This window comes from Salmo salar, chromosome ssa13 (genome assembly GCF_905237065.1).
Source record: "Salmo salar chromosome ssa13, Ssal_v3.1, whole genome shotgun sequence".
In the NCBI taxonomy this organism is placed as follows: domain Eukaryota; kingdom Metazoa; phylum Chordata; class Actinopteri; order Salmoniformes; family Salmonidae; genus Salmo; species Salmo salar.
The window spans coordinates 36,215,526-36,237,589 of record NC_059454.1 but is presented as its reverse complement, the minus strand read 5'-3'; the positions used below and the strand labels follow the sequence as shown (position 1 = coordinate 36,237,589).

The 22,064-nt window shown below is 40.7% G+C and overlaps 1 protein-coding gene across 4 annotated transcripts in view; it reads right to left on the bottom strand.

Annotated features, from left to right (window-relative positions):
- LOC106567215 (DNA (cytosine-5)-methyltransferase 3A) overlaps nt 1–16,386 on the bottom strand; it is a 30,141-nt gene extending 13,755 nt beyond the window's left edge. For 3 of the 4 annotated variants that reach the window (XM_014136242.2, XM_014136239.2, XM_045693223.1), the window contains exons 1-7: nt 16,245–16,367; nt 11,315–11,455; nt 8,258–8,403; nt 7,882–8,095; nt 5,408–7,215; nt 5,090–5,255; nt 521–588 (exon numbers count right to left, since the gene is read on the bottom strand). In XM_014136242.2, coding sequence (XP_013991717.2) covers nt 521–588; nt 5,090–5,255; nt 5,408–7,215; nt 7,882–8,095; nt 8,258–8,403; nt 11,315–11,444 — 2,532 coding nt within the window. In that variant the 5' untranslated portion in view covers nt 11,445–11,455; nt 16,245–16,367. Of the gene's footprint in view, nt 1–520; nt 589–5,089; nt 5,256–5,407; nt 7,216–7,881; nt 8,096–8,257; nt 8,404–11,314; nt 11,456–16,244 lie in introns of all 4 variants that reach the window. The other variant, XM_045693224.1, reaches the window with a different exon arrangement.
- Nucleotides 16,387–22,064: the final 5,678 nt, after the last annotated feature.

The following is a 22,064-nucleotide window of genomic DNA, read 5'->3' as shown; positions in this document are numbered from 1 at the left end:
CATGCGTCCGCCGAAACATGACCCGCCAAGCCGCTCTTCTTAACACCTGCCCACTTAACACGGAAGCCAGCTGCACCAATGTGTCGGAGGAAACACCACTCAACTGATGACCGAATTCAGCCTGCAGGCACCTGGCCCGCCACAAGGAGTCACTAGAGCCCGATGAGCCAAGTAATCCCCCCCGGCCAAACCCTCCCCTACCCGGACGACGCTGAGCCAATTATGTGCCGTCCTATGGGTCTCCCGGTCACAGCCGGTTGTGACACAGCCTGGGATCAAACCCCAGGTTATAGTGTCACCGCAACCATGCGATGCAGTGCCTTAGACCGCTGCGCCACTCAGGAGGCCTGGCTGTCTTTTAAAGCTCTGTTATGCGTAGTTGATTATGAGTCACAAGAAAACAATAACGCCCCACTTAGTTAAATCTTAAGTTACCGTATTTATTTAATTGATTCACCCAATCCTACTAGGCAAGAAATGTGATACAAAAAAACATCAACAAAATAATTTAAAACATTACCTCCATAGAATTTGTCCAAAGGACGTTGTCCTCAACGAACACAGTATCGTCCTCATTCTTTGGCCCATCTACATAAACAAGTTTCATAGAAACAAAATCTATGTTTTGATGCAGAAAATACAAGCGTTTTGCCTGAAATTGTCAAAAGGTGAAAAGACAGCAGATATATAAGTAAAAAGGCAAGGTTGGGGTCAATTTCATTTAAATTTAGTCAATGCAGGAAGTAAACTGAAATTCCAATTTCAGTTTACTTCCTGCATTGACTGAATTGAAATGGAATTGATTTGACCTCAACCATGGAAGGTGGATTGTTAAGCATTCTCTGGTAATGTGTCACCTGTACATCAATTCAATTGAGTTTAAGGCCAGGCACCACACCCTAATAGGGTATTTTGTTCCCCTTAATCATATCATAATCAACTTTTACCAGTAGAATGTGGACACAAATATAATACTTTTTTATATTAAAATGTTTCTGAAATATCATACATAAATATGCAAATTAGGTAATGTCATTAAATATGAGCATATCACACAAATCCAATTTTCTGGACACTGGATGTAGTCAGCCCAAATATTTTGGTTTCATTTTGTTAATACACTCCCAGGAGCTGACTTACATGTAGCAGATTGTGGATAAATATCTTTTCATCTTTCTATCTGTAAAATACTACAGAAAGATACGTAAAATGCATTTTTGGCAAATGTTTTTAAAGAAAATGTCATCTAGAATAAAAACATGACAACATATCAACAATTCCCTATGTATAAGTCTAAAGAATATGTCTAAGGATAACCACAAGAAAGTTGATGAATGAAGATGCTTCTGAGGCAGAGAAAAATGGTTGGCTTGTGGGAAGAGTCTGACTTTGGGGAAATGGCAGTTAAAGACAAACTTACAATGCATTTAAACTACCAAATGCCAAAACCTTATTTAGACCCAATCACCGTAAGTTACTACATATAGTCCAGTTTGTAACATTCTCTATGAAATTGGCTTTTAAATTATGTGTGATTCAATGTAGTGAACTTTGAAATTAAAGATGTATGACCATTTCAAATAAATTACAATTCATGAAATGTTGATGACAGTTGTATGATAAACTAAAGAAAATATAAATTTTCATCAACATTTTGACATTTGAATTTTTTACTTTTTGAAAATACTAACATTAATGGACAAAAATACCCCAAACTCTTTAAATGGACGAGTAGATGCAAAACAAAAGTCATTTTGGCCTGTGGTGACTGGCCTTAAGTGATATAGATGAATACCAATGATCATCTTCACTAACTGTCAATATCTTTTCTTACTGATTATCTTCTGCAGCCGCACTGTGCATGGCTTCACTGTCCCATTAAGGTAATTCACCTCTGGAAAACAACACATTGATGCTTCCGTAATTAACAGGGATCCTATGATAGATGTATGTGAAACCCTGAGAGAATCAATGGACAGTGTAAAATTAAATTGAGGTTATCATAAGGGATACTGTATGTATAGATAGACTCCAACCCATATACCAGGGGTACTCAACTACTATTTAAGAAGGTCCAGTCACACAACCCACAGTTGAATCAATGTTGTTTCCATGCCATTTCAATGAAATTACATTGAACCAACATGGAATATACGTTGAATTGACATATGTGCCCAGTGGGACATTTCCTAGGTGGGAAAGGTCCGTATGGATATTGTCACTTATCGACGTAGTAATTAACCCTCACCTCACGACCCATGCAACCCCAAACTGTTCACACCCCTTTTGTTGGCGGAATCAACATTTTGCTATTTATAAGCTCATTTTCTGCAATTCTATACATTTTCCCATGGGGGGGGGAATTTGTTTGCAGTTTTCTAGCTAAATTCCTGCAATTTTAATTTTGCTATGTCTTATGTGTGTTCATATGATTCCTGAGGCTCCCATTGGCACATAATCTTGCCATGATAACTACAAGATTTAGATAGCTGGTTAACCTAATTGACCTACCTAGCGAACATGGGCTAGTTGATCAACTGGAATTTTCTGACAGGTTATAAACAGCTCTCTAAGGTCTGTCAGTGAATGACATACAGTAACAAGAGGAAAACTGCCCATGCACTGCCAATTATACTGTTATTCTACTATCCGCCTGTTGAGTATGGCTGCCATTTACTACTGTTATGTGCCACCCACCACAACTACAACATATTATATGATGCAATTGGAAGCCATGAGATTTTTTTCTGTTTAGTGCTGATTAGGGTATCATGCCAAAATGCACTTTTGATCTCAAGGCTTGTGCATTCCAGACAATGCTTAGACAATGCTAATGGCACCACACACCAGGCCCGGCCATGATAAAGTGACTAATGGGGAAGTTGAAACCGGCGAGGGGGCAACATTTTTTTGGGTTCTTGCATTGGAATTAGAGATTGACCGATTATGATTTTATGATACCAATTTCCGATTATTGGAGGACCAAAAAAAGGCCGATACCGATTAATCGGACGATTTTTATATATATATTTGTAACAAATGACATTTACAACAATACTGAATGAACAATGAACACTTTTATTTGAACTTAATATAATACATAAATAAAATCAATTTAGTCTCAAATAAATAATGAAACATGTTCAATTTGGTTTAAATAATGCAGAAACACAGTGTTGGAGAAGAAAGTAAAAGTGCAGTATCTGCGATGTAAAAAAGCTAACGTTTTAAGTTCCTTCCTCAGAACATGAGAACATATGAAAGCTGGTGGTTCCTTTTAACATGAGTCTTCAATATTCCCAGTTAAGAAGTTTTAGGTTGTAGGTATTATAGGACTATTTCTCTCTATACCATTTGTATTTCATATACCTTTTACTATTGGATGTTCTTATAGGCACTTTAGTATTGCCAGCCTAATCTCGGGAGTTGATTGGCTTGAAGTCATAAACAGCGATGTGCATCCAAGCATTGTTAAGAGCTGCTGTTTGAATGAATGCTTACCAGCCTGCTGCTGCCTACCACCGCTCAGTCAGACTGCTCTATCAAATATCAAATCATATACTTAATTATAATATAATAAACACACAGAAATACAAGCCTTTGGTCATTAATATGGTCAAATCCGTAAACTATCATTTCAAAAACAAAACATTTATTCTTTCAGTGAAATACGGAACCGTTCTGTATTTTATGTTACGGGTGGCATCCATAAGTCTAAATATTGCTGTTACATTGCACAACCTTCAATGTTATGTCATAATTATGTACAATTCTGGCAAATTAATTACGGTCTTTGTTAGGAATAAATGGCCTTTCAACAGTTCACAACGAGCCAGGCGGCCCAAACTGCTGCATATACCCTGACTCTGTTGCACAGAACGCAAGAGAACTGACACAATTTCCCTAGTTAATATTGCCTGCTAACATGAATTTCTTTTAACTACATATGCAGATTAAAAAAGATATACTTGTGTACTGATTCTAAGGCATTGATGTTTATGGTTAGGTACATTATTGCAACAATTGTGCTTTTTTCGCGAATGCACTTTTGTTAAATCATCAAGTTGAAGTAGGCACCGCATTGATTATATGCAACGCAGGACAAGCTAGTTAAACTAGTAATATCATCAACCATGTGAAGTTAACTAGTGATTATGTTTAGATTGATTGTTTTTTTATTAGATAAGTTTAATGCTAGCTAGAAACTTACCTTGGCGAATTCTGCTTATATCACGCTACAACACAATAAACACAATTCAAATTCCGAGACTCCGAAATCATTGACTGCTTTTGAAATCTGTACCCGGAGCTACGGGAAGTAGGGGTACTGAGGGTATTGCAGCACCCCCTGAAAAATCTGAATAAAATAAAATTTCTATATTTTTAAATAATAATATTTTTACATTTTTTTCTTCACTAAAGTAGTGTACTGGGCATTTACTAGTCCTGTATTAGCCAACCTATATAGCCGTCTGTAGTGTAGCCCCAAAAAATGTTCTTCTCCTCTCAACCAATGGCAGCGATGACGTGGATGTCGATTAAGGCATGTCGATTAAATGCAGAAGACACATTTCGGTTGAATGCATTCAGTTCCGAAACAGACTACGTACCCCTTTTCCCAATCATTCCCAGTCAATGGTATGGTACGTTATCATAGCTACCCCATATAAGAATATCATCTCTTTTACATAACAATATACTGTATGTAAATAACAATCATTCTTGCCCACTCTAAAATATAAATCTGTCTGTTACCTCTATTACACTAACACAACCAACCTTATATAATACTACCCATAGACATGCAAACGTGAAGCATGCTCATGCTACACTAACCTACCCCAACAATGGAGAGCTGCCGCCATCTTGAGCAACTCAACCCATTTAAGCGAACCCTTTCATGTGCTAATCCGCTTGATAAGCTGCTTACCGGTACACACACAAACTAATGCTGACTCAAAATGGAGCTGTACCCTAAAAAAAGCATTTGAGGGCTCTTGTGTGTGCTACGCTATGCTATAGTACATTTCATACAGTGATAATAAAATATATTATAGTCCTATTCCAGTCCCTTAATGAAACAATGTACCTGATGGAATCTTTTTGGGACGACCTCTCTTCTTCATGCCAGGCTCGTAGATACTGTTGTTGTCTGATAGAGCGCTGTCATTGGTCAGGTCTACTTCCCGAACGGAGTCCAGCTCACTTTCTGTCACATTGTCAGTGAACTGGGCAGCGTCCCCATTCTGCACAGCCTGAGAACACAGACAGACACAAAGAATATAGATGCAGATACATACGCAAGCACACGCAGATAAGAACATAAATGGGACAATACCAACACAATAACTTCCATGCAGGCGTGCAGTGACATACAAGTGTGTGATGCTTTTAGTCTTTCCCCTACCTGTGTGAAGACCTTCTGAGCTTCAAGTGGGGGGCAAGGCAAGGCTAAGAGGGTCAAAACAAGTTTCCTGAAGATGCTGGTTGACCCAGAAGCCTTCAACACAGTGCACCAATGTTGCTCCAGCGAGGTGGCTGCAAAGCCATTTTGGATGCCCGCATCAGATCCATTTTCTCCCTCTTCCCACTCTCCCTCCTCTGCCAGCTGGTACTCCAGGAACTCCTTGTTCAGCTGGCTGATCTCCTCAGGTGAGCTGCAGAGCCCAAGTTTAGCTCCCAGCTCTCCCACCACCTTCCTTGTGACTTTCAGCCTACCCTGGGGGCTCAGTAGCTGGGCCATGCTCCTCAACACGCCGTCACTCAGAGGCAGCCCCTCCGCCACGCTGGCTGTAAGTGCTGTGTAGAAAGACAGAGCCTGTTCCTGTAAAAACTGCAGTGCTTCACTTCCTGACTCTGACGACTCACACAGAAAGTCCTCCACTGCAGCCCCACCTACGTTCAGCTCTGGCCCTGGCAGGTGGAACTTTGTGTTCTTGAGGAGAGAGACGTCACGTTCCTTGAGGAAGCGCACGACGGCTTGAGGACGGAGGAAACTGGAGGCATAGGAGCGCAGGAGGTTGCTGGCTTCCTGTAGGATCTGCACCAGGTCGGCCCGGGCCGAGCCCTCATGGTGGTGCAGTCGCTCCTGGAAGGCACGGAGGGGCTCCAGGGCCTGGTTTAGGAACATAAAGGTAGCCCTGATTTGGGGATCCTGCAGTTGTGTGGAGATCAGTTTGGCCTTCTCATCTATGTCATCCTCTTTGTTACAGGAGCTGAAGTGGGAGATTAGATCTGTCCACATTTCCAACACTTTCCTGGCTAACATGCAGAAGTTAAGGCAGCAGGTGGTGAGGGGAAGGGTAAGGCCATCGATACTGCTTATGCTAGAAAACAGTTCCTTCAGGTTGTCATTCTTGGTGGAGCAGAAGGAGTAGTGGGAGTAGATATCTACAATTAGCTCCTGGGCCTGAGTGGAGAGCTCTACCATCCCAGCATGGCAGGATGCATCAGCCACTCCATACAGCCTACCTAGCACCACCACGTTGGGGTTGAGCTCCCTAAGCTGTGAGCAAATCTGCTCAGAGGCAGCACCGTTACCATCTGTGTAGAGAGCAGCAAGGTTAGCTGCAGGAAGCCCAAACCTCTTCAAGGTCTCCACCAGAGCCGCAGCAGTTTCCTCTCCAGTATTGTCTTCAGCTGGAGACTGCAGGACATCCAACAGCCTGATGCAGTGTCTGGCTGCCTTCACATCAAAATAGCCTACTAGAACTACAGAAGCTACGCCAGCCTCCCCTAGCACCACTCCTCCGTACATGTATATGCAGTAAGGAGTCTTTTGGCAAGTGGACACTATGTCTTCTGGGTACTGTAGTCCCAGGACATACTGACCGTATCTGTTAGACACCTGGTCCCCAGCCGCGGACGGACCAGAGACGCAGTTAACCTGAATGAAGCACAGGACCAACTCACTACAGGGTGGACAGCTGCTGATGCTGCCCTGGCTGCTCTTTCTCGCCTCGGTTCTTACATTGCATCCATTGGCAGCCAGGGTAAGCTTGTGGTGCCTCTTGCACTGCGAGTGACGCTTGAGGTCAACAAGGCCCGAGTGATAGATGTTGAAATTCATGTCACACAGACTGCAGTAGGCATGGAACTCTCCCAGAGTGCTGGGCCCTACCCAGGAGTGCGTCTCCCTCCATATATCTTCATAAACTATACGTTTCCTTAGATACTTCCCTAAAGCTTCTTCATCTGTGTTAGTTTCCAACCCCTCTGTCGGAAAAAGGAAAACACAAACTGATTAACACAAAAATATCAACAATATTCCATCCTGAATATAAGGTCATAAACAGCACAAAGAACATTTCAACTCAGGATTAGAGCCCTGCACGGGCATGAATTTTAAGCCCGAGCCATACCCGCGACTTTCAGGCCCTGCCTTACCCAGGCTCGAGTGCTTCTGCCAAATTTAAGGCGCATGTGTCCCTGCCTCAAATTAGAGATAACTTCCATCATTAGTATCCATTAGCTGCTTGTCTGTGTCTGTTCCTCGCTCTCTGCGTGTGTGTATCCATAGCAACGGCTCCGCCTTGGGCTGCTCAATGACAAGACTTTTAGCTATTAGCTAGCTACATTTCGTCACTCTAAACTCTGACAAAACTCAATGAACATGACTATTTTCTGTGAAATAATCTCTCCTGTTGACTCTGACAATAATCTTGTCGTCTTATATTTGACCTGGTTGAAGCACTTCTGACACTGTGTTATGATCTTAGTAAGATATGACTGCAGAGCACGAGCAAATGGCTTAGCTTCAAAATGTAAGTGATCTTATTGACGAAAAACAGGCCCTACCCGGCCCTAACCGATGTATAGTTTCAGGGGGCCGTCGGACTCGTGGAGCAGAGCACTACTCAGGATAAGTGATAGAATGGATACCTGATTGACTGGGGTTGCGGCTGGCAGACTTGCGGCCAAGTCCCTGGGGGGAGCGGAGGGGGGGTCTGGCAGGCTGGATCTCCTGGCCCTGGCGAGCCTCCACAGGGTTATACACCTGCCCAACCAGGTTAGCCTGGAAAAACCTCTTGAACCACTTCAGGAATACGAAGTTGGGCTGGAACCTTCCGTTCATCAGCTCCTCCACTGGAACAATCTAAAGGGGAGGGATTTAGAACAATAAGCAAATACCACAGGGAAGCAAAGGGCAAATCCCTACCAACCCTCTGCCCAGCGATAAAATATTAACGTACAATCAAAAAAATATCCTTGATTTACAGTTAATGTGATGGATAAGAAAGTATGGGTGTAGTCTAACCTTGGTGACACCAGTCTTTCGGAAGCCAGCTTGAAGCAGATTGTAGTTGTGGATGAAGTCTGGTGTGTCCTGGGCCTGGAATTTCACTGTGCTCATGTCAATGCACCCAGGGAAGAGCCAGTCCATCAGCTGGCAGTAGCAGGAACCTGCACACCACACACACAATAGAAGTCTAAGACTATCTAGTAACACGGGAGAGCAGGACAGAATAGCCAATAGTGAAACATGCGTTCAAATGTTATTGGTCACATGCACATGTTTAGCAGATGCTATTGCAGGTGTAGCGAAACGCTTGTGTTTCATCAGTCCATAGAGAGAAAAATACCTGCCCAATAAGTGTCAGGAGTCTACATTTCACAATTGTACAGTACCAGTCAAAAGTTTGGACACAACTACTCATTCAAGGGTTTTTCTTTATCATTACTATTTTCTACATTGTAGAATAATAGTGAAGACATCAAAACTATGAACTAACACATGTAGTAACCAAAAAAGTATTAATTAAATCAAAATATATTTTATATTTCAGATTCTTCAAAGTAGCCACCCTTTGCCTTGATGACAGCTTTGCATACTCTTGGCATTCTCTCAACCAGCTTCATGAGGAATGCTTTGAAGGAGTTCCCACATATGCTGAGCACTTGTTGGCTGCTTTTTCTTCACTCTGCGGTCCAACTCATCCCAAACCATATCAATTGGTTTGAGGTCGGGTGATTGTGGAGGCCAGGTCATCTGATGCAGCACTCCATCACTCTCTTTCTTGGTAAAATAGCCCTTGCACAGCGTGGAGGTGTGTTTTGGGTCATGGGATGGCGTATCGCTGCAGAATACTGTGGCAGCCATGCTGGTTAAGTGTGCCTTGAATTCTAAATAAATCACTGATTTGTCACTAGCAAAGCATCCCCACACCATCACACCTCCTCCACCATGCTTCACGTGGGAACCACACATGCGGAGATCATCCGTTCACCTACTCTGCATCTCACAAAGACACAGCGGTTGGAACCAAAAATCTCACATTGGGACTCATAAGACCAAAGTACAGATTTACACCGGTCTAATGTCCATTGCTCGCGTTTCTTGGCCCAAGCTAGTCTCTTCTTCTTATTGATGTCCTTAAGTAGTGGTTTCTTGCAGCAATTCGACCATGAAGGCCTGATTCATGCAGTCTCCTCTGAACAGTTGATGTTGAGATGTGTCTGTTACTTGAACTCTGTGAAGAATTTATTTGGGCTGCAATCTGAGGTGCAGTTAACTCTAATGAACTTATCCTCTGCAGCAGAGGTAACTCTGGGTCTTGCTGTGGCGGTCCTCATGAGAGCCAGTTTCATCATAGCACTTGAAGTTTTTTGCGACTGCACTTGAAGAAACTTTCCAAGTTCTTGACATTTTCCAGATTGACTAACCTTCATGCCTTAAAGTAATGATGGTATGTTATTTCTCTTTGCTTATTTGAGCTTTTCTTGCCATAATATGGATTTACACATTCCTGCGTCTATCTCCCGAATCATTCATACCAACGTGACGTGTGTTAAGTTTTCTGTGATGGTGAATAAAAAGATGGCTACAGTTCAACACAAAATGTTGTCAGATACATACAGTATGTTCTGGTAATATCTGAGCTGGCTAGCCAGCTAGATAGCTAACTAGCTAACAAGCTAGAAAACTAACCAAAATATTTTCTAGAAAGTTGCTTTTAGTTGCCTGGCTTGTTAGTGAAATATCCTAATCACATTTTTAATCGAATCGGGTTTTTTGGCATGTAACATTGCTATTTGGACCCAGCTGCTGCGATGTCATGTGCCATTTATGTGTTTATACTTTTTCATAATGACAAGGACATGTTTGACGTCAGACAACAACAATAGAATGTTCATGATTTAATGTGTGGCAAAGCATACACAAAAAACAAAGACAAATACAATTTATTTTCAAAATAACAGAATAGTATATTTTGAGTTTAATTATGTTACTGGTCTGTGCAGCATATAGGCTACATGGCTGCGCCATGCAAATCAAATCAATAGTTCTTATTTTGTTCATTAAACAGACAAGACACACTTACATTCATTCCCCTGTTCTGATCACAGTCAACCCACATATATTTTATAGTAAGAATTAATATAATAGATTATAACAGAATAAAATATCAATAATATCTTTCACACACAAATTGAGTGTCACAGAACGTGTGGAACCGCTGTCATATAACAAAAAAACGTGTATTTTAAAACAGAGCCCATGTCCTATTTTTTTGCTGCAGAACTATTAAAATCTTCTCTTTCTGATCATGTAAAGAAACTGAAATTTCAGAAAGTAGCTTTTTTGATCCACGTTGGATGTGATCACACCATTGCGCAATTTCTCTCCATTCAAACTCCCCACCAGTTATTCTGTCTGAAGACAGATAGGTTTCTAACTTAAACTACAAATCGCTAGGAGCCTAGGGATATTAACCCATCATTTATTAGCTAAATATAAGGGCCTTTAAATATTTGCCTGTCAAAGTCAAGAAAGAATTTGTGAAATGACAGTTTGCGTTCCACCAGGCTAAATGCCAAAGCATTTGTGACAGTAGACAAGAACAGCTCAAGGAAATAACTAGATACATTTAAATGGAGAGAATAAATGCATTAAAAGCATATCTGTGAAGGTTTGTGATTGACAAGGACAAGTTTTATGTCTGACAAAAACGACGAAAAGTGACATGTATACTGAGAAGTTAGCAGGACTTTTAAATACATTTCCGCAATCATGACTAGGCCGGTTGGCGGAAATAAAAGTACAGGTTCTTTTGCTGGCAATACCTTTCAGATATAAATATATATAATATATAATATATATATATGTGGCTCAGTTGGTAGAGCATGGTGTTTGCAACGCCAGGGTTGTGGGTTCGATTCCCACGGGGGACCAGTACTAAAAAGAAAATGTATGAAATGTATGCATTCACTACTGTAAGTCGCTTTGTATAAGAGCGTCTGCTAAATGACTAAAATGTAAAGAAAAGGTTGGCAAAATGTCTTGTTTGGAAAAGTGGTACTAGTGAGACCGTACCTGAACATATCTGCTCTACCCTGGTGAATTTGATGTCCAGGATCTTATTGAGCCAGTCCAGCACCTCAAAACGGCTGCATTTTTCTGCAGTGGCATCTGGGGTCTGATCCGGGTCCACATATGTCGCCATTTTTTTGTTACCTAGAAAATGACACAACACAAAGAAGTTTCACATGGACATTATAGCATTTCTTTTAAATCAAACATTTGCACCTGTGTGTAATCATTTAAATATAAGTGCTGGTATAAGATATTATACACCAACAACTAAATAACAATCCTATATTCAAGCCTATATTTCCTTGTGTCAAATTTGTAATAACCAGTGTCACATTTTTATTTCTTGACAATAGTAAATCTGTAATCTGAAGCCTTAACAGTCCCCAATCAGGTAAAAAGAAGATGGGGACCAGTATTTCATAGGAAGGGAGACAGCTCTATGTCTAGCCTTCATTTCTCAGAACAAGAATAGACTGACGAGTTTCCGAAGAAAGTTATTTGTTTCTGGCCATTTTGAGCCTGTAATCGAACCCACAAATGCTGATGCTCCAGATACTCAACTAGTCTAAAGAAGGACAGATTTATTGCTTCTTTAATCAGAACAACAGTTTTCTGCTGTGCTAACTTAATTGCAAAAGGGTTTTCTAATGATCAATTAACCTTTTAAAATTGTAGAGTAAATGGCTGTTAGTCGGCTAGTGACAGTGACCAAGTTCAGGGCAGGGTACTGGGTGGAGGCCGGCTAGTGATGGCTATTTCACAGTCTGATGGCCTTGATATAGAAGCTGTTTTTCAGACTCTCGGTCCCAGCTTGTACTGACCTCGCCTTCTGGACGATAGCGGGGTAAACAGGCTGGGGCTTGGGTGGTTGATGTCCTTGATATTTTCTACATTTTAGAATAATAGTGAAGACATCAAAACTATGAAATAACACATATAGAATCATGTAATAACCAAAAAAGTGTTAAACATATCAAAATATATTTGAGTTTTGAGATTCTTCAAATAGCCACCCTTTGCCTTGATGACAGCTTTGCACACTCTTGACATTCTCTCAACCAGCTTCACCTGGAATACTTTTCCAACAGTCTTGAAGGAGTTCCCACATATGCTGAGCACTTGTTGGCTGCTTTTCCTTCACTCTGCGGTCCGACTCATCCCAAACCATCTCAATTTGGTTGAGGTCGGGGAATTGTGGAGGCCAGGTCATCTGATGCAGCACTCCATCACTCTCCGTCTTGGTAAAATTGCCCTTACACAGCCTAGTGGTGTGTTGGGTCATTGCCCTGTTGAAAAACAAATGATAGTCCCACTAAGCCCAAACCAGATGGGATGGCCTATTGCTGCAGAATGCTGTGTTAGCCATGCTGGTTAAGTGTGCCTTGAATTCCAAATAAATCACAGACAATGTCAACAGCAAAGCACCCCCACACCATAACACCTCCTCCTCCATGCTTTATGGTGGGAAATACACATGCTGAGATCATCCGTGAATTTATCCTCTGCAGCAGAGGTAACTCTGGGATGAAGAAGGAAAGAAATTCCACAAATAAACTTTTAAGACGGCACACCTGTTAATTGAAATGCATTCCAGGTGACTACCTCATGAAGCTGGTTGAGAGAATGCCAAGGCAAAGGGTGGCTATTTGAAGAATCTCAAATATAAAATATATTTTGATTTGTTTGACATATTTTTGGTTATTACATGATTCCATATGTGTTAATTTCAGAGTTTTGATGTCTTCACTATTATTCTACAATGTAGAAAATAGTCAAAAATAAAGAAAAACCCTTGAATGAGTAGGTGTTTCAAAACTTTTGACTGGTAGTACACTTCCACCTTTCTACCCAGAGAGTTCTTTATTCCTATCTGCACGGTGTACTGAGAACCCAGCTGGCTGTACGGACAGGGACAGTATATCTGGAGAGAGCCATGATTCTGTGAAACAGAGTATGTTACAGTCCCTGATGTCCCTCTGAAAGGAGATCATTGCCCAGAGCTTGTCTACTTTTTTGTCCAGAGACTGAACATTTGTGATTAATATACTCGCAAGTGTTGGATGGTGTGCACGCCTCCTGAGTCTGACAAGAAGTCCACTCCGAATACCTCTCCTCCTACAGTGGCATCTTGGAGCAGCCTCGGGGATAAGTTAAATTGCCTTGTGGGGTACGAACAAAGGATCCAGTTCGGGAAAGTCATATTTCTGGTCTGAATGCTGATAAGTTAATGCTGCTCTGATATCCAAAAATTATTTCCGGCTGTATGCAAAAAACGTCTGGGCTAAATGATGTAAGAAATAACACAAAACAAATGACAAAATACTGCAAAGTTGCTTAGGAGCCAGAAACAGAGCTACCATGTCTATCAGCGCTATCTTGTCATGTAAATAGACAATAAAGTGTATTGTATCATAAAATATAAATGTATTATGCAAATATAAATAAATATTGACATTCGTCATATATTTACTATCTTTTCTAACAAAATGTTCACCTTACAGAGTGGAAATGTGGAGCCTAAATTAGCTATTGCTCTGTGTGATTGCGATTGAGCTAACATAATGTTAAACACTTGAAGAGGATTTTAACTTGTATATCAAACTTATTTAGACATTTAGAAATTGAATTAACTTTCTCTATAATTTAGCCCACCAGGGTGGAAATGTATGAGTGAGACAAACAGACTAACATCATGAAACATGTCTATCCTCCTGGGACCCAGCAATTCATTTTTGTCCTCTCTAGTGGACATCAGTTCTTGGTCCGTATCTCTGAGGCCCTACAAGCGTATTAAGTCCTGTTGTCCCTTTGTGAGGACATTCTGGGCATTTCAATTATATCACATGTTGGGGGTGTGACTTTGACAACTTTATCTTCCTGGTTCTTTAAAAAATGGCGGACATTACAATTTTCACATTTTATGAACATTTTAAAGGAGTGGGTGTAATTACTAATTATCCTTTTTGTGAGTATGATATTCAAATGACTTATAGCAAGTGAATATCTCAGGAATAGTTAAGTGAGTTTTCAGGACTGTGTAGATGCCTTGACTATGTTTTTCAGCGACTGTACCCATTGACTGTAATGTTTTTTTCCCTCTTCATATTTACGTCCTAATGACTACTACAGAGGACAATTTTGCAGATACAATAAAAGACAAATAACAAAAATGTAAAAAATATATAATCTTGGTAATGTGTTTTTTCACCATAAACACTTTTGAGAAAAAAAATGTAAATCCCAAACTTTTCGGGTCTCAGGAGAATACATTTACTTAGCCTTGCTCCGTTGTTTTACCACCCCAAATATTATGACACTTCCTGAATGTGATGTCATTCTAGGGAGGGGCTGATTTTTGAAAGGGGAATTTACTACAACCTATCAGGGTGGAAAGTGAAATCAGGGAAACACAGAAAATCTTAATACAATAATCATGAAAAAACTTTTTTAAGAGAAATGTAAGTAGGATTATAAAATAATCAAGAAAGATTTTAAATAATGTATTATTTAATGTCTTATAGGTCTCATAGAAGTTGATGAATAGCACCCTGGAATATGACAAAAACGACTACATCTACTAAAATCAAATCCATATCTTTGTGTTTTTATGGTAAATGCCACCTAACTTTTTATTTAAAGCCCTTTGGAATGTACATTTTACACTAAATAAGCGATGATATTTTCTGGGTACAGAAAAGTGTAGGAATTAGCCTACCCATCCCATTATTAAACCAACCCCGGTCCCCTTCAGGGGGGCAGCATGGGGTATTGGGGTAGAAAACCGACCAATGGATGAGGTCGCTCAATCTTTTGTTCTACAGAGAAAGGACTGATTTACTTTTTGCTGTTGTGTGGCAATAGTCAAAGGACAGTTCTTCGTCAAATCAATTCTACTATTTTACACAACTTATTTCAGTAATATTAGGCTATCCTTCATAAAGGCCCACTGGTACTACAATATACAACAGACCGGGTTCATCATAAGACTGAAGGACTCAGAAAAGGGAAACTGCTATGATAATGCAACGGGTCGTTCATTAGGTGTAGTTGTTGTAGAAGTATATGGGTGTTACATAGGCAAAGTCAAATCATCGAATCCATGCCTGAGAATATTGCTGCCAAAGGCGTTTGCAAAATGTGCAAACCACATTGCTTTCCCTTTCTCCGTCAGTTCCGACACCCTGTCTTATTTTCTCCTCGTTTTCTCCTCCCCTTTTCCAAAGTGTATGAAGAAATCTCGCGGGGTAATTTTTGCCGCGAATGTTCCGTACAAAGAACAGCAGAGCAGTCAGTCTTTCCTCTATCTTTTCTCCGATACAGGTTAGGTCAAATGTTGCATGTTCTGGCAGTGTGACAGTTGTAGTAGGCCAACCACAAAGTAAACTAAAAGTATCTTGACTTGAAGCCGGCATCTATCCCGTGTTGTACATTGTAACAAATTGCCTGACATGCACACCGGAGTTCAGGATATGGTTATTCTGTTGTCTAGCCTTTATTGTCAATAAAGCTGTTGCCTTTGTACTGGTGGGTAATCCAAGATATCACGACACTATAGGCTACTGAAGATGTTGTTAACAAACAACATTGCTCACCTAATCTTGTTATTCAGCATTGCCAACTCTAATGTCCCCAAACTGATAAATACCTTAGATTGATTATAAAAGACAGGGAGCATCATGTCTACTGACATTGTTTGATCAAATACAATACCGTAACAGAGGAGTAAGCATGCCGGCTCCTAAACTGTAGCCTTGTCTTTTGTGTCAACCAGTCTTTGTGCTTTTGTGCATTAGGCTCCATGTAGTTGTTGACCACTACACAATGTAGGCTATACAAAATAAACGGATAGTCATAGCTTCGCCATGCTTCTCCTGGTGCACGATGGAGAATGATAACCAGTGGCTTTAAATATGAATCAAGGGTCACCTACCTTCGTTGTCCCTTCCTCCGGGTACACTCTGCCACCCGGTTTGAGAACCACAGGCTTCTTTCTCGATACTCTCCAATGACGTCTCTCCAACCTGGCTATTCTTGTTCGGGATTGGCGGACTGTACGAAAAGGGTACGTCCCATTGCTATACATACAATGGTAGCGGTAGAGTAAGAAAAATAGCACGGCCCAGATGTTGAAATTGTGTAAGATTATACAATTATCTTTTATTCGCATTTCGAATATGGCGATAGCTCGACGATTTATGGAAACACACAAACGTTTGTGTGTAATGTCCCGTTGGCAACCTCGGTTGATCGTCTCGAACTTTATGGGCAGTATTGGGGCCAGGAGTTCTTCACCAAGTTGGCCGACTGAGTTCGACTGAAAAACCTCCTGAACATATGAATATCACCAAACCGAAGGCCAACATATAGCCTAACATTAGACCAGACAACCACCAAATTAAACAGACTAATTGAATTGAAGCCATTTTTTAAGTTTAAAACACATAGGCTAAATTGCTAAATTATTATTGCGCATGGGCGGAGAGGTTTGGTGAACTCATCATGAGATTATGACTAACTAGTGATGATCGCCGGTAAACTGATACTTTTGTTGCAACAAAGTTGTCATTTGATAGTTTTGAGTCTTCAAAATTCTTAGACGTTCCTCGTATGGCATTAGGCCAACGTAGCCTAATTATGTTTTAATGTAGGCCTAATCACTTATGCTGTAATGAGTCAGCCATCAAAACAAATCCACAAGTTAGCTGCTGTAGTGTAACACTTGCTGAAGTTACAAATCGTGACATGGATACAACCTATGTAGGCTATCATCATTCGCAAGGTCTACAGTGTAGCCTATCAACCGCAATTGACTAGGTATACCCTTTAATTTCCAATCAAAAGGCAGTGTGAATGTTAATCGACGAGGCAACACTATGAACAAAGTTTGAATAAACTCTTGCAGAATTTAATTTAAATTGCACGGCCACAATGGGAGACAAACGATGGAAATGAGTGTCATGAAGATGCCGGTGGCGGTGGGTGCCGGGAGCTTGCACGTGGACGGTTGAAAGTGGGCGGCCATAGAACCTCGTTGAAGACTCACCGCTCATTTTAAAGGGTTATCTGCTGTTTCAACATCCATTTGTCCCCTAATTGATTGATATGTACCCATTGATTCTCGAAGACCATAACTTAGAAATGCTTCATGAGTTTAGTTCAACTGTCGCACCCCATCAGAACCCAAAATATAAACTCCAATGTTTGAAACAAACGTAATGTAAACAAACATTGTCCACCTCAAAACATGGTTACAACTAATATTTTGAAATCATGGATGGTCTGTCTATGAGAGTGGTAAAAAAGCAAGCATAGCTCTGTCTATGCTTGCAAGCATAGCTCTGTCTATGGGAGTGGTAAAAAAGCAAGCATAGCTCTGTCTATGGGAGTGGTAAAAAAAACAGCCCCATCCCTCAGCTTTTTAGCGGAACAAGTAGCAGGTTACCTTTCTTCATGTTTTAAGTGCTGATTGCCGCTTTAAGTTCGCGCGAAAGAAACACAAGTGAATCATTACTGCATACGGTCACGGGGTACAATTTTTGGGTGGATAATGAAATCATAATGAATCACAGGGACAGATGCAGCAATTTTCCTATTGATAAATAAAAACCATTGTCAGTCTCTAATTGGCAGAAAGTAGAAACAAATGATTCACTAGTTGGATAATCTAGGACTAGGTATGGGTTGATTGAGTTTCCTCAACTCCACAATATATATATCTCGAGGGAGTTGAGTTGGAATGAGTGTTGGCGGACTGTAGCTCCGACTACATTGAGTCCGTATCAGTCGATGTCCATTCTTTAACGCTTTTCTTGTAGTAGGCCTGTCTATGTTTGTGCCGTGTAACTAGGAGCTTTTCTTTGTGTGATGAAATCAATCCATAGTTTTTGATAAAAGTAATATTTTACGCGACCCCTGACAAGGGAGACGTTGTGAAGGGAGAAGGTGCCGTCGTTCATGGGCAATTTTTTTGTTAGGGTGTGCACAGAATATTAAAAAAAAAAAAAAAAAAATATGGATTCCAAATCCAACTGTCAACTCTATAACAATCAGGACAACAACAGGTACACAGAAATCTTAAATAATGGATATCTATAAAAGTATCAATGGTAGTGCACACTTGAAGTCGTAACTTCCTTCACCATTGGAAAATAGTGGATTAAGGGGCGCAGTTTGACAGATCAAATTACATTTTTATTTAAAAAAAGTATTGATATCAGCAACCAAAGAAAAGCCTGCATTTACACAGGAGAAACATGAGTACAAGGAAAGCATTAAAGAATGGACATTTTTTACAGGTATTACTTAAAGTGACTTGATGTAGTGGCGTTACATTCTTCTAGAGGCATCACGCTAGAACCCTGTAAACCTATGGACGATGTCCATATTACAGGGAACTAAATTAGAGCTAGGTTTAGGCATATGGCATTAATTCAATAAATAAACATGGAGTTGGTATTACATTTAGCTGGTTATTTACATATCATTGGTCTGATGATCTCTCATGGTTTAACTTCAGTTTGTTGTAGCCAAACATTTTTGGTCAACAGAACTATTATAACCCTAAAATAGAACTTAAAAAGAGGTGTAATGGGTTCACACTCAAAATGTTTAGTGCGAACCCTTAACACCTCTTTGTTTGTCTGAATTCGCAGGTTTTACCCACCAGTCAAGCTTCTGTGTTCTCTTTTGATTAGCTCTAATAGACTTCTCCCAGAAGGAAAAATATAATATTGTGAGGGCCAGGGGTCTTTGAAATACTTAATCCAATCACATGAAGTTTCTTCGATCATCTCTTTAGGCAAAAGAGAGACAAGAGTCACAGTATGAAAGAGCTTATAAAGGGTTGAAGAAATTCTCTCAGTAGAAAACTATTCCATGAGTCCCTCTTCAAGAGGGCAGTATAAATACAGTATTTTGCATTTTTGCAGCCCTCCTGTAATAGTGCAGTTGTGTCTTTCTGAAAAGGTTCTTAAAATGTTTTAGGCCTATGACATGACGATCAGAGGTAACTTTACATGATCCTCAATAGCTATATGACAGAAAAGTAGCCTCCAGAATCATTTTGTTTTTCCAGAGTTGAGGATACAGACATGTGTAGGCCTTTTAGGTGCCAGTAGATCATCAAGATTACACCCTGCCCTCCTGACAGTGCTCCAGCATGGTCCCATCCCTTTCTCAACACCCCCTTTAGTTTCAGCCCAGTGGAAGCTTGTTATTACCCTTTATAAAGCAGGATCACAGAGGTCAAAGTAGCCTTTGTTTGTCTAGAAACCTCTTCACCATCCCATCCTCGATCTTCCCAAGCATGTGGGAGTCAAGGGATGATAACACCAAGGGGTAGATAGAAGGTTGAGAGAGTCACACATTAATGAGATTTGTAGGATATTATGCAACAAAAAAAATGGTTTATCAGTGAAGTTGCAACTGAATTCCTGTGTGTGTAAAAATTGTCTGTGTGTTGAAAATTGGAGTGACCAAATAACGATGAAATGGTCTGATTTGCTCCTTAAGAGCTGCTTTGTCTGCAGGGTTGGAAGATAAGGGAGGGATCATATGTGGTCTGTGTTGAATCAGACAGAAAGAGGGAGCACACATCCATAAATTCCACCAACCTTGTGGAGAAGTAGTGGCACAGAAGGAGAAAGATTAGCACGCCATGAAGAGCAAGCAAGGTCAAATCCATTTATATGCATTTATAAAGGACAACACTAATGTCTTTTGGCTATAACAGCCTTTGTCAGAGTTTTCCTGAAGTTAAAACTGTGCCACAACAATGACCACTTGATTAAACACCACCTAAGGTGGATTGTGGCTTATCACTACCCAAAAAACGTAACACCTGTGCGTCGTCATAATTTTAGGATTACCCAGAGATTCTAATGACATAATGATCAGGATTATTCACTCAGTGACATGGTTTAGCCATTGCTGTAAATGATTGACATTGAGACAAACCCATGGCGCCCAAACTCAGTTTTTATGCGAGGCTGTAGCAGGCTACTAGGTCAATAGTCTGCAGGAAAGGTTTGACTTAGAAATGTTATTGTAGATGTGCATACCATCAAAAAGTGGTAATAAGCCATTTTGCTACTTACCCAGAGTCAGATGAACTCGTGGATACCATTTTTATGGCTAGCTAGCATACCTGTAGACTTCCGGTCATTGTGCTAACACTAGTTAGCATTGGCTCGCGAAACAACCTTTAATTTCATACTGCACGCAGAGACATAAACATGGTATCCAGGAGTTCATCTGACTCTGGGTATGTAGAAAAATGGCATAATTGCCAGAATCTCGCAGTAAGTATGTAGGCCTAGGTAATAACTTATTTCAAACCCTCACTTAAATAGAGGGGGAGGTGGGAGAGAATGGGTTGTATTTGTAAGTCAGAGAAAAAGAGAAGGGAGAGGGGGAGTCTGAAAGGAGAGAAAACAGAGATAGGGGTCAGAGGGAAGGAGGGGGAGGGTATAATGCTTTAGGGTTGGCTCTGACTGGTGCGACCAGGCCCAAGTGAATGTCAGTGTGACCATGGGGGGTCATTATAAGCATGTCACAACCAGGGCGCTAGATTAGGGGTTTGTGGGGTGCAGGGATTGTTTGTGTCTCTCACAGTGAACCTGTTATTGCCACAGATCAGAGCTGGGATTGACAGGGAAGAAGGGACAAACAGGTGGCTGTAACAGTTAAAAAAGACAGCCACGATAAAGTGTGAGTGTGTATCTGTGCATGTAAGACAAGCAGATGTGTTGATATCTAAATGGCTTTTTGTATGAGATTCGGTAAGAGGGAAAGTTTGTGGCATTTGCAGCAAGTTTGTGTCATGTTGGTAGAGTAAAGAAATAACATCTTAATTTAAAAAGAATATTATGAACAAAGGAGTAGTAGGCAAATGCAATGAACTCTTCACGCATCTGACAGTATTGTAACATTTTCTTTGGTAAATATTTCGTTCACAAGAAGTCCATATAGGTATAGTACAAGTGTTTTCTGGTAGGCCTACTAACTGACCAGGAGGACTATTTCTTGACCAACAGGATTTGTGGTTTATTATTTTAAGCTTGCCAACCCTTTCTAACAGATGTTATGTCAAAGATAAACGTGCTCCAGTGAGCGAAGGTAGGGTCACCAGGGTCACACACACACTTTGCCTTTGTGTAGAATGAACATGCTTCCTCTGTGGAGGGCCTCTTCAGGTTTTTACCACAGAGGGGAAAAGCGAAACCATCTAAATCCTTTAGCTGACAGCAAAACTCAACTTCAGCTGTGTTACAAATCTCCCTACCATCCCCTCGTTCTTCTACCAGCTAAAACTGCTCTGTCAAGCCCACAAAAATGGTTGATAGGGTCACAAGTGCCTAGGGAAATCCTCTTATACAAGCCTAAAGTTTTATTTTATTCATCTCTGAATTACTTCAAATAAATTGTGCATTAACCTTCACAATAGCAGTGCAAAGAGAGCCCAAGGGGTTGGATTTGGCATCACAGGAAGGGTGGAGGGTATGCTATGTGTGGAGCTGGAGAGCATTGGACATGAGCCAACAGCTGTCTCTCTCTAGTCTACTGGGTAGGGTTCAGACAGGTCAGAAGCAGGAAAACGTATTGTGACTGACACACCGTTTTTTAAGATCATAAGCATTTGTAGCGTTGTAGCCTAGAGAGGAACTTGATGCACACCTCAAAGACCTCCAAGGTGCTGATCCTCAATTAATATGGGAACCACACTGGTCCCAAATAAACTTGAATTGAGTAG